Below are 15831 nucleotides of genomic sequence, written 5' to 3'. Positions count from 1 at the left end.
TTCCTTGGCTGTAGCAGTTTTTCAAGCCAAAACATTGTCAAATCGTTCCATTCATGCTGGTTCCAACTTTGTCAATACAATTTGATTTTCCACGAATACAATATCGTTTGCTGTTGAAAATGTGGCTGAATGCAAACGATCAACATTCTGAATTATACGATCGAAAGGCTGACAGGAGATCCAATAGACGTGTATTTTGTGCTATCAACTTAAAAGGAGTTAGCAGCAATGCTACTTTACATCACTTTGGCAGTTGCCGAGGAAGGAAAACAAAGCCACAACAAACATGTGAAACATAAAAGCTGTGAAACATAAAATCCGTTGCACTTCACCAAGAAATTAGTTTCCTAAGTAACCCTGATTTGTTTTTCCTTTTTTTAATCATAGGCAGGCAGACCAAATAGTTCCGGTTTGAAGTCTTCTAGTGATTTGAGCACGAGTGTGGCTTCTTGAGTCAAAAGTGGATCCATACGAGGATCCGGTACCATCACTACTTGCATTCCGGCTGCTCGTGCGGCTTTCACTCCGTTTGGAGCATCCTCAAATACTAGGCACTGCCAACGAACGGATACGAAAATATTATTTAAAAAATTAACTGAAAACAGGTTAAGGTGACGTACACTTGACGGGTGTGGGACCGGCTCGGGAAATCGAGACGCGCAAATCAGGAAAATATCCGGCGCTGGTTTGCCATGTTTGACTTCCGGATCCGAGCTGCCAGTTACGATGTGTTTAAACAGTTGAAACACACTTCCGTGGTGAGTTGTTTTTAATTCGTAATTCTCGCGGCTGCTGCTTGTAGCTAGCGCAATGTGCACGCCCTTCGAATGCAAATGCCGTAGAAGACGTTCTGCACCTATTTATTGCATAAATACGATGATGTTTACGTAGGAACAAATAAAGGCATTCAACAAAGACAGGCATACAACCAAAACTGATATAAAATAAACAAATAAAGAACTAAAAAAAAAACTCAAGCACTGGTCTACAATAATAAACAATAGTTGTTTATCTTAATGAAATGAAATAAAATTAAGGAACGAAAAATGGGTGCTACAGTTCTCCCTCACACTGACTGCCGGATGCGATGGTCTTGTCATGCAAGTACCTGGCATCAAGTTGGCGCTTGGAAAGAGCCTAACGTTGACGGGCCCCACCTCGGCCAAATACTCGTCAGCCGTAATGGGAAGCTCTAGTTCTTTGACGACTAAAGCAGCTAAATCGGCCGACACCAGTCCCATTTGGCGAACTTTGAGCTCCCAGGTGAATGGTTTGCCTCCATAGCGGTCGGATACCTCTTGGATGGCTCGCGAATAAATCTCTTCCGAATCTAATGGAAGCGGGGATGCGAGGACATTAAGTACCAAGCGCGTCACACATGACAGGAATAAACCACAGACCAAAGAATTCTGAGTGGTCTCCCTAACAAACAACACCGCCGCTTTAGCTTCGTGTGAGGGAGTGGGAAAGAAACTAAAAAAATAAAAAAATAAAATGTACGTATAAATAAATAAAAAAATAAATTAATAAGGAGGTGGGACCTTGGACTGTTATCATGCGTCCGCGTATGGAATCAAGAGTAACAAATAATAATTTAAAGTATGCAGGTTATGGCGACGTGCCACGTACGCCAAGCCTACAAAGGAAAACTTGAAAAGATCCCGCCTTTTTCTTTTTGGCTGACCTGGTAAAAATTGACAAGACGGGAACATCCTAGCCATTATTTGTTGAGAAGAATTCATATAATCCTCAGGCTCGATTGGAAGATCTAAAGTTTCAACGATGGCGACTGCTGCTTCTCGTCCCATCATTCCCATTAATCGACTTTTCATTTCCCATGTAAATACCTTGCCACCGTATTGATTGGCAATCTGCTGTATGGTGATTGTGTACAAGGTTTCTGTATCTATGTAATCAAAATTATGCAATACATGAAATCGTATCCACGTCATTGGGACTTAAGATCCTTGGTTGCATCTGAAAAACTTAAATTCTTAAATTCTACCCATATAATAAAAGATCTTATGATATTGATAGATTTTCAACTACGTTCAGTGCTTGAGTTTGGTTGTCTGAAACACGGGCTGACCTGGTAACAGCTTGCAAGTGGGGAATAACTTGCACAACACTTCACTTGTGGCCAATAAATACTCATCCGGTGTCATGGGGAGCTGCATTTTTTCCACTAATGCAACCGCTACATCCCTTCCAATAAACCCCATAACAGTGGTCTTGATTTCCCATGTGTAATCCTTTCCATATTGACTCACTATCTCTTGGGTTGCTATTGTGTACAGGTCTTCTGTGTCTATAATATCACATGTAATGTAGCATAGTATTTGTAAAGTATGGCACAGAACTGGATCAGGAAGATCAAAGGATAATTCAAGGTGAATTCAAGGTGACCCATCACCTGGCAAATGATTCCCAAGACTAGCAGTTGCCATTATATAAGGGTTCATTAAAGATTATTTATCCATCTATTGGAATAAAGCTGTTTCTTCTGGTCAATTCTGACAACAGTACTGGAATGAGAAAATTTTGAATATTACCTAGCAACAAGCCATCCATATCAAAGAGGACATGAGTGACCGGTTGAAACTGACCCATTTTGTATTCACGATCAATACGGTTAGGACGTGCACAACGGAGTGTCGCTTATTCCGAGCCTTTCGGTCGAGCCGGCTTTTGATCAACACACGGTCTATTTTCGTTCTACTTAAAGAGGATGATATTTAAAAACTTAAAAAATTAAGAGCGCCAGAATAACAGAAATTACCAAGAATAATTCCACGCCGGCTATTTTGTTTTATATTTCTATTTTGCACTGAACGTTGATGAAATGTCACAAGGGAAGTGAATGTGAATATTGTTAAGTTCGTCTGCCAGTATAGATTTACGCTTCACTTGACCACTAGGTGGCATATAAGAGCGGGAGCAAATAAAATTCAAAGTTCAAATCGTTCAATAACTTCAAGAGTAGAACCATAAAAGTTCATTTGGTGGGATATTCCTTATGAATACTGGTTTAAAACAAAATAATGTGTCTCCAGTGGCGCAGTTGGTTAGCGCATGGTACTTATATGACAGTCACTTCCTGTGCTAATGAGATTGCAATTCTCACCTAAGAAATGCCGAGGTCGCGAGTTCAAGCCTCGCCTGGAGAACGTTATTCTTGATACACATTATTTGTTTCTGAGAGGTCACCTCGTTCTAGTTATTTGGCGGAAGTTTAATGTTGCGCTGTTCATGCCAGCGGAATTTTCTCACCGAAAACCCTACGAGTTATATAATAATGACTAACAATTCTTCATGCTGCTCTAATTTGGTTTTCTTTTCTTGGAAGCTAGTCTTTGCTACCCCTTATTTTGTTGTTGAAGATAAAGATATAGCATCATATCGATTCGTTGCCTATCAACTTTTCCCAGCGGCCCCGGATCCACCCACTGTCAAGGACGACGCTTCTGAAAATTAACAGCGGGGTAAAAAAGATACTTTTGAATGGGCGGGTTCAAGTGGGTTCAAGTTATTCAACTGTTTTTACTTACAGCACTTGCATTACAGCTTTCTTGCTAAAAATAAACAATTTCTGTAGCTATGGGAATAACGGTCTTGACTTTAATTATTCACCTTTTGATTCATAAATTTCAATTTAATTACGAGTGTCGATGCATCGTCTTCAAAAAAAAATAAAATTATGTTATCCGCCCCATTCCTTCGTAAAGCTTCATCGGCTGGGCGCATGAGCGCTAGTGAGTTTTCGAAAGGGGAGGGAATTGTTTACGTCTCTAAAATGCTGGGCATGAAGGAAAACCCTGCGCGAAAAATTTGAACATTGTGGAATCTGTCTTTGTTGATGGTCAGTGTCCATGGTTGGAAGAAGTTTGACACAGCCTCTTTTTGCAACAATGAGTGACACAATTGTTGTTTCACCAGCAGGACTACCCTATTTGAAAATCACTAATGACTGTGGCACCGAAATCACAGATCATGTTTTCCAAGATTGTCATCGCCCATCAGAAAAACTGATTGCACAAACAGCGAGATGTATGTCCGTATCGAATCTCAACGAGAGAAGACTGAAGCACTCAGATGAAGAAGTTACAAATATGAGGAACAAATTCCTCATTCTTACTAGAAACAGAGCCATTTTTAAGCAACTAGAACGAAACCAAAAATGGACACTTGCCCTTATATGTACTGTCTATTTTGTTTGCTTCTGCACAGTCTCCATGCTCTCTACATTTTTTTATGAGGTATATACTTTGAAAGCTTCAGTTTGTATCTGTAATGAGTTTGGCTTCCATTTGTCATTCATGAATCAATTCAAGATAGCCAGTTTGCACAACATTTCCACCAGCACTTATGGTATTACATAATTCATATTCAATGATTTATGTAGAGCTATAATCCAGTTTTTTTAGGTCTTATTTTCAGTATTCATCCTGCTGTGGTGTTTTGTACATCTCCTTTTTTTGGTCATATTACACCATCAATTGGACCAAAATTTCTGTTTACATCAGGTAGGTATAAGGTGTAAGTTAACAGCAATGTAAGCTGTATATTGAAATGAAATTATTAATTTATATATTTCCCAAACATTAGGAGTTTTCCTTTTTGGGAGTTGCAATCTCTTATTTGGAACTCTCGAATATGTGGAGAATGATACAAAGTTTACCATCCTATGTTTAGTTGTAAGAGGATTGGGAGCTGCTGGAGCTTCAGCATTCTCTACAGCAGGAACCACTTATGTTGCCAAATTATTTCCTGATAAAATTAGTATAATTATGGTAAATATTTAGCACTTACCTCTCTACGATAAAAACTTAAGCATCTAAGGAATTTCTATGTGTAGGGAATTTTAGAGACATTTATTGGCCTGGGATTCTCTGTTGGACCTCTGTTGGGTGGTAAGAGGATTTGAAATATTATATCTTGTGTACATTGTATATGTTAAATTTGTATTTCTTCAAGGATCTCTATTCACATTGGGAGGATTACAGCTCCCGTTCTATGTTATGGGTTCTGTAATGCTACTGACGTTGCCGTTCAGTATCATTTTCCTGCCTAAAACAGAACATTGTCATGCTAAAGAAGCTGTTGGAACTAAAGTATTGGCCATAGTTTTCAAAGTGCCAGCTGTTCCCATCATATGTTTGGTAGTTGCTGTTTCATCATGTGCGTGGAGTTTTTTAGAACCCACGTTAGTTATTCGGATGGAACAGGTGATAATTTTTTTTTTTTTTTTTCAATTAGAGGCACGGGTTTTCGTTTTATTTCATTCTGCACCATTTTATCGTACGCAACTAAAGCCACCTTTGGCATCTGTTGTATTTTAGTTTCAGTTGGGCCCAATGCAATTTGGCCTGCTATTTCTCGTTACTTCAGTCAGCTCCGCAATCTCAAGCCCTATATGGGGCTGGTTGGTAAGCAAGTATAACCATGGAAGTATAATGATGATTATTGGATTATCAGTCACTGCCATTGGCTTACTTTTACTTGGACCATCTCCACTCTTACCAGAAATCCCCAAGTATAGAACCAAATGTACAGTACATCACTTGCATTGCTAATTGTACAATTTTACTTTCTTATAGTGTGTTATGGTTAAATATTTTATCCCTAGTCCTGATTGGAACTTTTGTAGCCTTGGCCTATGTGCCAACGTACCAAGCTTTACTTCAACATGCAGTGTAACGTTAAAAATAATGGTTACTTATTTGCGTTACATATTGACATTTGTTCTATCAATTTTCCAGGCAAGTAGGTTGTGAAACGGAAATGAGTACTTATAGCGTGATTGCCGGTTTGTGGGCGTCAATGTATTCTTTAGGGTAAGCAGAAAGCAAAATGAAATTGTTAAGATTACATCAACCTATAATTGTTGTTTTTCTTTTTGAATTTTTGCAGGGAGGTTTTAGGTCCGTATATTGGCAGTATTCTAGTTGACGTGTACAACTTCCCCCTGGCGATAACAGCTATCGGATTACTGAATTTGGCCGTCGCTCTCGTATTGCTAGTCTACGTAACATTTTCCGCCTCTCGGTCGAAAACAACCTCGCCTACGCAAACGCCGCTAACGTTGCCAGCAAACACCGATTCCAGCGTCGTGCAAATTGGGAAAACGGCTTCCATAACCATCGGCATCAACGACGAACGCGAACGGCTTATCCAAGACGACGAATCTACTCAAACGTATGGAACAACTTGCTAATGTTTTCCAATTTTCATGCTGTTAAGACACAGTTTGCGTTGAAACGTTAGTGACAAATTTATCATAGCCAAATAGTGTCTACTTAAAATGTAAAAATATAAATCAATCGTACTTGAGTGACTTCAGTTTCTTTATCTTTGCATGTTTGTTGTTGCCACCTTCGCTATCTTTGTCTGTACTTTTTTGTATTTAGGATTAAAGGTGCTGATGGGTTAATTTAAAGCTATTTGCTAGTTGCATTTATATAAATTTTTTATATCAGATATAACGTGATATTACTAGTCACGGGACTCTATATGTCAGGAAGTGCATCAATAACAACACAACCAAGAGTAACATACGTTTAGGAAAGGGTAAAGAAACGAACGACAGAACCATCAGAATAGATAGTTGCCTAAACCCTCAAACGAGCAATTGAATCCATTCGTTCTTCTTTTAAGCATGTGTTCTAGATATGAATTTCTTATTTCGATTGGGTTCAGCATTTCTGACCTAGGCAACAAGACACAGTCCTCATTTTGCTGCATCCAGTCTCATCATTCTAACTCGTGAAGCATCTAATAAATTTTTTAAACGCGTTATAATATAACATCTCCAGTGGCGCAGTTGGTTAGCGCAAGGTACTTATATGACAGTAACTTGTTGTGCATATAGACGAAGTAATGCCGAGGTCGCGAGTTCGAGCCCCGCCTGGAGAATAATGTTTTCGGAAACGGGGTTAGTGATACCAGCTGTTTGCTGGAACGTTTATTCTAAATCAGGATATCCTATGTCCATCTTGGACACCGCACGATCTATAGGTAGAATGAAAGAAATGTGTCCAGCTTGTATAGCATTTTCGTTCGATACATTAGTAGATCATACACATACGCTAGCTTGAGGACAAGAGTCTATCCCATTTTGTGGCTTTATTATCTAGTGAATGTAGCTGATAACCGGTAGGACAGACTACGGTCGGCTATAATTTCATATCGACAGATGAAAAAGTAATCTCAAACAGATATAACGAATTGTGCAATACACTAATAGTAAAGCGAAAACTTGCTACAGATAAGTCTTTTCAGCAACTGCATATAGCTATGTCTGATATCAGAACGTGTTCAGTTAACGGACAGAACAAGTTGTACAAGATAGATTAGGGCAGAATAAGGCTATTTATCAAATGCTAGGTCACATCAACCGAATACTGCTTTGGTACATCTGAAGAAAAAGAAAACGGACCAGGTTCGTAGAACACAGAATGTCGTCTGAACAGGTTGACGACTCTAGGAGTACTGCTCCAGCTCACAACCGATTCACAACCGAGAGCAATATCCAGGAGAAGGAGTCCAGCACAACCAAACGAAATGAAACACCAGTTGGATTGCATAACATTCAGAAGGGAAAAACTCCATTTGTTGGTACGTTTCAGTTTTACTTGACTATTCAAAGTGGAAACAAAAAACCAAAAGACATTTCATTAGTAAAAAGCTTTTCATTTACATTTTATATATACCCTAATTGTAGATAGAAAACCAGTGAATAACGGCGATAACTGTAAGCTTTTCTTCCGTTACGATCAAAGCGAAAACGGAAAGCCTGTTTTCAAATACTTGTATCGCCCCGTTGATACCAAAGTAAAAGCAAATATTTCTACAAGAAAGATTAAGAGAGAAGTCTTCAGTGGGTTCTACAACTGCGATATTCCAGTTGCTATGGTAAGGACAGTGCTGGTCCACAGCGAACAGGAAAAGAAGGAGATTGAACGAGAATTTCGAATCTTAAAAGAACTGGAGGTCCAGGAAAATTTTATCCACTATTTTGCTCACGAAATGGACTTGGATTTTATGTATGATTGAAAAGCAGCCGTTTATTCTTTTACTCTTTGCTTTAATTTGTACACCTTTTTAATTATTTACACAGGTACCTTGCGACAGAACTGTGTCTGTGTTCTGTGGCAGATCTTTTGGATGCGGAACGGAAAATTCCGATGAAAGAAAAAATTCTGAAGGACTTACAAGCAAAAGAAATCCTGCGCCAAGCCACGAGAGGACTCAATTATTTACACCAAAGCCATTTTATCCACCGCAACATCAAGCCAAATAACTTCCTTATTAAGAAAGTTAATTCCGAAAATGCATGCCAATTTGCGGTTAAAATTACTGACTTTCGACTGACCAGGGAATATGATCCTGATAACGATTCAAAGCTATCGGGATCTGCTGCATCAGAAGGATGGGAAGCACCGGAAAGCAGAAACGAGGATGAAAAGCCTAGTACAAAATTGGATGTCTTTATTCTCGGTTGTTTCTATCACTATGTCCTAATTGCGCTGTCGAAGAATGGAGACAACAACGGAAAGTCCAGACATCCATTTGGCGACAATGAAGCTCAGCGTGTGCCAAACATTCAGAATTTAAATTATTCTGTCTATAAGGACAAACCTCCATTCAATCCCAAAAATAAGGACGAGGAAGAGGTGACAAAGCTTATAAAGCTGATGTTGAAGTTCAAAGAAGACGAACGCCCAACATTACAAAAAGTTCTAGACAGTTCTTATTACAATCCTTCTGAAGATTACAAGTTATACGAGGATTATAAGTCACCTGGTCTTTGTGTTATCTTTAATCAGCAGGTTTTTCGTCTTGAAGAAAAGGTATATCAAGAAATTTCTTATGCCTACCATCGTTTGTTTTTCTTAATTCTCTCTCATCGTTATTTATTTATTTGATTTTATTTTACCAGAACCGTGAAGGGAGCGACAAGGACCGAGATGCGTTAAGTGATACGTTTAAAAAACTGGGTTTCAACACTGAAGTTCACGAAAATCTAGAATCGTTTGATTTGAAATCTGAAATCAACGCTCTAGCCAAAAGAAATTTCAGTGATTTTGGTTGCCTGATCGTATGTCTTTTGTCTCATGGAATTGAGAACGCAATCCTATGCTACGATGGTAGATACGTTAACACTAATGAACTAAAGAACGAGTTTTCTTTTAATAATTGCCCCAGCCTCTATGGGAAACCGAAAATATTCATCGTTCAGGCTTGTCAGGGGAAACTCAGACAGAGCAAAACGGATATCGTTCCTCATACCACCACTCATTTGTCTTTCTTTTCAAAGCTCTACTTTCCTAATAGAATTTACCAGTACTTTACAGGTTTGTAATTTAACTGCTAATCTTTTTCAGTTCATCCATTCCGTCTGATGCAGAATAATATAATTTTACGTCCTGTTTTCTAGATCAATCGACAAACAAGGAAATCGATCCTAACAACCAAAAAGAAAAGTTAAAAGAGGTTTTGGAAATTTTAGAAGACGCCCCAAGGAATCCTCCACTGATGGATTTTATCACAATCAAATCGACCCTGCCTGGTTTCGTGTCCTACCGGTTAGTCGATAAGGATAAGAATGGGCAAGTGCAAGAGTATCTAGGTAGCTCTTTCATACAAGCTCTCTGTGAAACTTTGTCTGAAGAATATTTCGAGAAAAAAGAAAAGGGTAGAAAACATATGGAATTGGAAGGCTTACTTAGAAGTGTTCAGTTGAAAATCAACGAAGTTTCAGAACGAATAGATTGGTGGCAAACCATGCAGTGGGAAGCATGTCTGCGTAAATACATTCGATTTCGCGAATGTAAAGCCAAAGACATTAACGTTGAATTTAGAAACTGAAAGGACGATTACCATTTCATCCTAAAGGGTTAGTTTGAATTTTATAAATATAATGCCTAGTGCTAAACGACGAAAGATCCAAATTGCTCTGTTGATCACTCTGTTGATTAATTAGTGCCTGTGTTATAAATGTTTTTGCGGTGCATGAAATTGTCACCTATAATATGCTGTATCTCTAGCCAATACATCGGACGCCTTGACCAAACACCAATCAGAGGGACATATATAAAAGATATCGAGTATATACCAAACAGGAAAAAGAGATTGAACGAGAATTTCGAATAGCACCTGGAAAAATCTTCTTTGATTCTGGGAGACTGGAATGAAATATGGACAAGAAATTTCTATAACTGATGGTAAGTTGCTGAGGGCAAACTTTACTGTCAGGAGAATTATTAATTCGGGAATAGATGAATTCGGATGAGCCATGCCGCTGCCTATGTTCTTACTTAAGGTTTGTCCTTTGTCACATGTCTTTTTTAACCTCGGAATTCGAATTTCCAACATGAAATTTTTATTAGCCTACTTCACACGTATGGCTACTTGACGTAGGGACCATTAGATGTCACCAGAAGTTATCCTTTTTCATTTTGCCTTTACATGGGCGAGTCCCAAATTTTCACGCGGGAGTGGAGCAAAAGGAGTGTGTGGAGCGGGAAAAATAGTTGTTTTTAAGTTTCGTTTCTTTACGCATTTTTATGGATGTGTCTGAGGGTTTGGTTGTTTATCTAAAGTGCACAACCACGATAAGAATTTTACAGCGTGGCGTTTTTTTTTAGATTTTATGATGGTGAATTTCCCGGAGCCGTTGGTTGTTTGATACCAGAGCGACAAAGTCAAACCTCTTCCCTCCCTCCCCCCAATCCTTCTCTATTTCTCCTTCGTTGCGTCCTCTCTTTTGCTCTCTTCTTCTCACTCCCAAAAACGAACGAACAAGATTGAGCCTTTTATTTTGGGATGTCCAAACAAGATGTCCGCCATCGTATATCGCTTTCGGGCTAAAATTCTCCTGATTTGGAACGTTTCATTGCCTCGGGTCTCTCTTTCTTATTTTTGTATGGTAGGATCGTTGTTTCGAAACCATTTCGCGTGAGTCGGATTTCAGGACGCCTCCAGTTGAGTTAGCAACAATCAGTTTGCAAAAGAATAGGAGAAAATCAGGCTACTTGAAAAACATTGTGCCACGTTGACCTTACATTGTGCCATAGAGGATCCTAAGAAGAGTGAACAAATAGTGCCAAGAATACAGGATGTCATCCAACCTGGTAAAAGACCCACACGCTTCGTCCAGTAGAACCGAACGAAATGAAACACCAGCCACATTACAAGAAGAGACTCCGCAAACTAATGCGCCAAATGAAACCACTTCAGCTGTTGGTATGTCTCAGTGTCATTCGATTTGATTTCATTATACATATAGAAGCACCCAAAAAACATTTCGTTAGTAAAATACTTTCGTTTGTGTTTTATAACTTTCACAGAGGGAGTAAAAGAACCAGTTTATCCAGGAAGTAAGCTTTTCTGGGTTAACATTGGAAGCCAAAACACTCCCCAATATTTGCACCTTTCTCACGATCTTGCAAAAAAAGATAAAAGTGCACAAGAGAACAAGAGACAAATCTTTGATGGGTTCTACAACTGCGATGTTCCAGTTGCCATCTTAAAAATAGAAACGATCCGTAGCGATACAACCCGAAAAGAATTAGAGCGAGAACGTCGAGTATTGACAGAATTGGAGGTCCACGAAAATTTTATCCGATATATTGCTCACGAATGGGACAAGGATTTCGAGTAGGATTCAACAGTCACCGTTTATATACATAGATTTTTGGCTTTAGCCTACCTAATAAATACTTAAAATTATATACACAGGTACATTGCAACAGAACGCTGTCTGTGTTCTGTGGCAGATCTTCTAGATCAAGACCTCATGAAGGAAGTTCCAATGAAAAATGAAATTCTTGAGGAGTTAGGAGCGAAAGAAATCTTGCGACAGGCAACAAGAGGGCTCGATTACTTGCACCAAAACAACTTTGTCCATCGAAACATAAAGCCCAATAATTTTCTCATTAAGGAAATTAATCAAACAGGTGACAGCTCTCATCGATTTGTGGTTAAAATAACAGATTTTCGCCTTACTAGAAAGCGTGATTCTTCTGAGAAACTTTTATCGGGATCTGCCGCATCACAAGGATGGGAGGCACCGGAAAGCCGAAATGTGGAAAAAGTTCTCAGCAAAAAATTGGATGTCTTTATCCTTGGTTGTTTCTATCACTATGTGCTTAAGTCCAAACATCCATTCGGGGACAACGCAAATTCTCGCCAAACAAACATTTGCGATCCAAATTATTCAGTCTATAAAGGAAACCTTCCATTCGTTCCCAATAAGAACGACAACGACGAGGTCGAGTTGGAAAAGCTTATAAAGTCGATGTTGAAGTTCGAAGAAATCAAACGCCCAGCATTAGAAAAAGTTCTTGCAAATGCTTATTTCGCGCCCATCAATGACTACAACATATACAGTCATGATAAACCGGGTCTTTGTGTAATCGTCAACCAGGAAAATTTCGAAGATAGTGAGGTATCAAGGAAATTCTCATCTGTCAAACACTGTTTTTATTTTTTCAGTTCCCCATTTTTATTTATTTATTGGATTTTTTTAGCTACATTGCTCCCGTTATGGGAGTAGTAAAGACCGAGATACGTTGGAGGATATCTTTAAAAAGCTTGGTTTCAACATTGAAGTACACAAGAATCTAAGTTCATTTGATTTGAAATCTGAAATCAACAGTCTGGCCACAAGAAATTTCAAGGATTATGGTTGCCTTGTTGTATGTCTTATGTCTCATGGAATTGAGAACGCAATTGTATGCTACGACGGCAGATTCGTTAACACAAATGAATTAAAATACGAGTTCTCTTTGAATAATTGCCCCACTCTCTATGGCAAACCCAAAATCTTCATCGTTCAGACTTGTCAAGGACTCCTGGAACAGAGCAAAACGGGAATTGCTCCTATCGCCAATCCACCGACCATCTTTTCAAGGCTGCGCTCCCTTCCTCGTGTCGGTTACGCGCATATGATGGGTTTGGAACGGATTTTCTCGTCTTCTTCAGTTCATCAATACCCTTCATGCAAAATAATTTGATTTTGTATCACTATCATTCAGGTCGATTGGAAACGCCTTCTTCAGTTAACTTAGCTAAGAAGGACACCCCCAACTATACCGAAGAACAGATAAAAGAAATGAAAATTTTGGACGACGCTCGCAGGAATCCTCAAATTATGGATTTCCTAACAATCAAAGCAACTGGACCTGGTTTCGTATCCTACCGAGAAAGTGGAGGTTCTTGGTTCATTCAAGCTCTCTGTCAGGCTTTGTCTGATGAATATTTGAAGAGTACATCACAAAAGGATCTTGTGAACTTACTAACAAGTGTTCAGGAAAACATCAATGGTTTTGCTGTGGGTCAGAGGGTTGATCAAACAATGCAATGGGAAGCATGCCTAACTAAATACATTAGATTTTGCAGAGCTAATACCGAAGGCACTGTTATTGAATTCACTGCTGAGTAACTGAAAAGACAATTCTGCATGTATGATATCCAATACTAATCGATGGACGATGGGAGATCCAAATTGTTGTTGATTACGTGTGCCAAGTATTCCATATATAGCTTGTAGATCAGTTTTTATTTTTAGTTGTTTATTAGAACTAGTTCTTTTCAATACACTGCACATCTTGAACAAAAAGTGAATTCGATAAAATTTCATTAGGTTTGCTATCGCACTAAATCAAACCCACGAACCACGATCCCATCAGGCCCTCGATTATCCTATCGTAGCTTAGAAAACAAAAGAAACTGGAGTCGAAATGAAGATGGGTGTAAAAAACAGAATGTCTGAAGCTTAAAAAATTATCGACGTTTATGAAACAACGCACATAAAATCTGCAAGAAAACATATTTTTTTTCTAGTTTCGCAACCGGTAAGCGCTTGATATTTGTTTCGGCATTATTTGTATCGCGAAACTGAATAGTGTATAGCGTACTGTTAATTTAATGTTTGTGCGGGTTTGCCTTTTTTTTTGTAATTCAAATTTTTTTTTGTCTTAATGAATGAGAAACTGGCCTTCAAAGCTCGTCTCGGCCATCTTCTCTACTATACCGTACCGTCTTCGCCTGATAATTGTGGAGTTGCTTACTGAATAAGTGTAATAGTTTGCAGGTTAGAGTTACTTTGAGAATAACTCTGAATAACGCACGGACTGGATTGAAATCCGATTAGTAATAAAGAAAAAAAGGATAATCACAATGGTTTAAAATTTTGTTTGTAATAAACTGAAAGAACAGTAAATTAACTAAGACAAGCCGAACAAGAACGATAAAAAAAAAATAATAAGAAAAGTGGAAAAAAAAAGAGAAGAATACTTGCTTAGATGTCTCGCCAGTAGCGCACTTCCAGAACTGGTTGGCTCATTTAAGGAAAAACTTCCCCCTAAAGGTAATTGCGCATTGTCGCAGAGGTGAGGACCACCTTTAAACTCTGCCATCACCACGAGAACTCTCATGATGGTCTTCTTCCGGCGAGTGCGTGCTAGTGAGAGATGGCAGTATTGCTCACCATCCCATCACTTGCAACGCAAGCTTGTGCCGTGAAGACAATTGAAACAGAAAGGAAACATGAATTGGTTAGTTCCCACATACAACAACGAACAACTCCGTTTAAGGGTTCACCGCCCAGTTCCTTTGGTTTGCTATTGGGGAAGGACATCTTCGCAAGTTTAGATTTAGAGGAAAGCCGAAAGAAGGTTAAACGTAAGAATTTTAATACACATTGTGTTGAAAAAGGAAAATAAAGACTCACTGAGGCACCTAGCAGGAACAGGTCGAGCACGGAAAGGTACGGTTTTCGTCTTTTCTGGCTGCGTTGGTTTGGCCGCGTCTTTCTTGGCCGGTTGTTGAGGTTCTTGCTTAACTGTCGTGCGAACCGTGGCTCGCGCGTTGGCAGGTTTGGAACCATTGTTGGGTTTTTCAGGAGCTCCAGAAACACTGGGGCCGGTAATTTGGAAACAGCTTTGCGGTCACCGAAAGAATTGATCCGCGCTGATACACTTGGAAAATCTTTCTTCTTTCCTGGGAGAGGTTTGGGACTCGGAAATGAAATATTGATAGGCATTTTCGATAACTTGTTAGTCGCTGATGACGAACTTAAAAGTCAGGGAAATATCGATAATTTCAGATTAGCTATGCGGCTGCCTATATTCATCTATCGCAGAAAAGCTTCTGACATGTGTCATTCCAACTCGAAATTTTAATTTCCAAAATTCAATTTTAAAATTGTGGCATTATCTTTTATGTTTTCTCGTTCAGTATTTTTTTTCACATACAATTCAGGCACTCATTGTTTTTATATTCCGTGTAAAAGCAGAAAATATTATAGAAATGACCAACTCAAAGTCGGTTATCGAGACGCCAATGTTCCGGCCGGCCACTTGTTGATCATGCTATTTGCTTATAGTCAAGCTGAATTGCTGCCAAGCTGAAATTCAAATTAGTTGTCATCATGAAGCAAGCAGCAAGCAAGTTCAGTATAATAGAGATAAGATTGCAAGGATTGTCGTGATGATTTTTACAGGAATAGCGAGCTGCAAGCTCGTTGTTATGGTTTTCTCGCAAAAGCAAAATGAACAAATAGCGTACAGGTAGATTTTCTGGGAAATTGTTAATCCAACGAAAAACACTCATAAAAGTCTTGATTGGTGTGGTACAGAGTTTATATTCTGAATCGTTGTAGGTGCTACATTAACCGCAGAATCAAGAATATAAAATCTTTTCAAAACCTGGCGGTTTTTTATGTAAAAATAAAATATACATCGCAGAAAACGGACAATCGCTTTCGTACTTAAAATGCGACCACTAGATGGCGTAAACGCTTCAATTTCTTCGAATATTTTGCTTACT

The 15831-nt window shown here is 38.9% G+C and overlaps 4 protein-coding genes and 2 non-coding genes across 9 annotated transcripts; 5 read left to right on the top strand and 1 right to left on the bottom strand.

Annotated features, from left to right (window-relative positions):
* Nucleotides 1-174: 174 nt before the first annotated feature.
* Nucleotides 175-2938, bottom strand: LOC116916766 (pseudouridine-5'-phosphatase). 4 transcript variants are annotated; one of them, XM_032922110.2, is made up of 5 exons: nucleotides 2780-2938; nucleotides 2553-2715; nucleotides 1685-1906; nucleotides 621-856; nucleotides 175-554 (listed from the first exon to the last, which is right to left on the bottom strand). In XM_032922110.2, exons 2-5 carry the CDS (start codon nucleotides 2608-2610, stop codon nucleotides 378-380), a joined length of 693 nt encoding a protein of 230 aa, XP_032778001.2. In that variant the 5' UTR covers nucleotides 2611-2715; nucleotides 2780-2938; the 3' UTR covers nucleotides 175-377. The 4 variants fall into 4 exon arrangements, with proteins under 4 accessions (XP_032778001.2, XP_032778000.2, XP_032778004.2 ...); XM_032922109.2 differs by lacking the exon at nucleotides 1685-1906 and adding an exon at nucleotides 1109-1330; XM_032922113.2 differs by lacking the exon at nucleotides 1685-1906 and adding an exon at nucleotides 2090-2308 and having other exon boundaries at nucleotides 2780-2937.
* Nucleotides 2939-3046: 108 nt separating this feature from the next.
* Nucleotides 3047-3167, top strand: Trnai-uau. The gene is made up of 2 exons: nucleotides 3047-3084; nucleotides 3132-3167. It is a non-coding gene; the product is annotated as a tRNA-Ile (tRNA).
* A 582-nt stretch (nucleotides 3168-3749) lies between these two features.
* LOC116916685 (MFS-type transporter SLC18B1) lies at nucleotides 3750-6330 on the top strand. Its single transcript, XM_032921996.2, has 10 exons — nucleotides 3750-4256; nucleotides 4332-4368; nucleotides 4425-4523; nucleotides 4606-4790; nucleotides 4856-4910; nucleotides 4975-5225; nucleotides 5340-5533; nucleotides 5598-5693; nucleotides 5760-5834; nucleotides 5911-6330. Exons 1-10 carry the CDS (start codon nucleotides 3870-3872, stop codon nucleotides 6212-6214), a joined length of 1683 nt encoding a protein of 560 aa, XP_032777887.2. The 5' UTR covers nucleotides 3750-3869; the 3' UTR covers nucleotides 6215-6330.
* Nucleotides 6331-6805: 475 nt separating this feature from the next.
* Nucleotides 6806-6912, top strand: Trnai-uau. Its single transcript has 2 exons — nucleotides 6806-6843; nucleotides 6877-6912. It is a non-coding gene; the product is annotated as a tRNA-Ile (tRNA).
* Nucleotides 6913-7305: 393 nt separating this feature from the next.
* On the top strand, nucleotides 7306-10078 carry LOC116916652. The gene is made up of 5 exons (XM_032921939.2): nucleotides 7306-7614; nucleotides 7721-8042; nucleotides 8117-8849; nucleotides 8939-9353; nucleotides 9437-10078. The coding sequence occupies exons 1-5, from the start codon at nucleotides 7455-7457 to the stop codon at nucleotides 9865-9867; spliced, it is 2061 nt and encodes a 686-aa protein (XP_032777830.2). The 5' UTR covers nucleotides 7306-7454; the 3' UTR covers nucleotides 9868-10078.
* Nucleotides 10079-10635: 557 nt separating this feature from the next.
* On the top strand, nucleotides 10636-13621 carry LOC116916655 (DNA damage response protein kinase DUN1). The gene is made up of 5 exons (XM_045168598.1): nucleotides 10636-11244; nucleotides 11349-11658; nucleotides 11740-12448; nucleotides 12531-12954; nucleotides 13038-13621. The coding sequence occupies exons 1-5, from the start codon at nucleotides 11118-11120 to the stop codon at nucleotides 13442-13444; spliced, it is 1977 nt and encodes a 658-aa protein (XP_045024533.1). The 5' UTR covers nucleotides 10636-11117; the 3' UTR covers nucleotides 13445-13621.
* The last annotated feature ends 2210 nt before the right edge of the window (nucleotides 13622-15831 follow it).

The sequence above is a fragment of the Daphnia magna genome, linkage group LG2, assembly GCF_020631705.1.
Source record: "Daphnia magna isolate NIES linkage group LG2, ASM2063170v1.1, whole genome shotgun sequence".
Taxonomy (NCBI): domain Eukaryota; kingdom Metazoa; phylum Arthropoda; class Branchiopoda; order Diplostraca; family Daphniidae; genus Daphnia; species Daphnia magna.
Note: the sequence above shows the minus strand (reverse complement) of the source record. Positions and strands in the feature narration are given on the sequence as shown.

Bases quoted from the DNA above. Each gene is read 5' to 3' on its own strand.
- LOC116916685 (XM_032921996.2), top strand. From the start codon at position 3,870: ATGGTTGGAAGAAGTTTGACACAGCCTCTTTTTGCAACAATGAGTGAC. The intron at 4,369-4,424 runs GTATTACATAAT...CAGTTTTTTTAG, and splicing joins CATTTCCACCAGCACTTATG to GTCTTATTTTCAGTATTCAT. The intron at 5,694-5,759 runs GTAACGTTAAAA...TCAATTTTCCAG, and splicing joins GCTTTACTTCAACATGCAGT to GCAAGTAGGTTGTGAAACGG.
- LOC116916652 (XM_032921939.2), top strand. From the start codon at position 7,455: ATGTCGTCTGAACAGGTTGACGACTCTAGGAGTACTGCTCCAGCTCAC. The intron at 8,043-8,116 runs GTATGATTGAAA...TTATTTACACAG, and splicing joins GAAATGGACTTGGATTTTAT to GTACCTTGCGACAGAACTGT. The intron at 9,354-9,436 runs GTTTGTAATTTA...CCTGTTTTCTAG, and splicing joins AATTTACCAGTACTTTACAG to ATCAATCGACAAACAAGGAA.
- LOC116916655 (XM_045168598.1), top strand. From the start codon at position 11,118: ATGTCATCCAACCTGGTAAAAGACCCACACGCTTCGTCCAGTAGAACC. The intron at 12,449-12,530 runs GTATCAAGGAAA...GGATTTTTTTAG, and splicing joins AAAATTTCGAAGATAGTGAG to CTACATTGCTCCCGTTATGG. The intron at 12,955-13,037 runs GTTTGGAACGGA...ACTATCATTCAG, and splicing joins CGGTTACGCGCATATGATGG to GTCGATTGGAAACGCCTTCT.
- LOC116916766 (XM_032922110.2), bottom strand. From the start codon at position 2,610: ATGGGTCAGTTTCAACCGGTCACTCATGTCCTCTTTGATATGGATGGC. The intron at 1,907-2,552 runs GTAATATTCAAA...TTGATTACATAG, and splicing joins TATGGATGGCTTGTTGCTAG to ATACAGAAACCTTGTACACA. The intron at 857-1,684 runs GTCAGCCAAAAA...TGCAATAAATAG, and splicing joins GTCTTGTCAATTTTTACCAG to GTGCAGAACGTCTTCTACGG.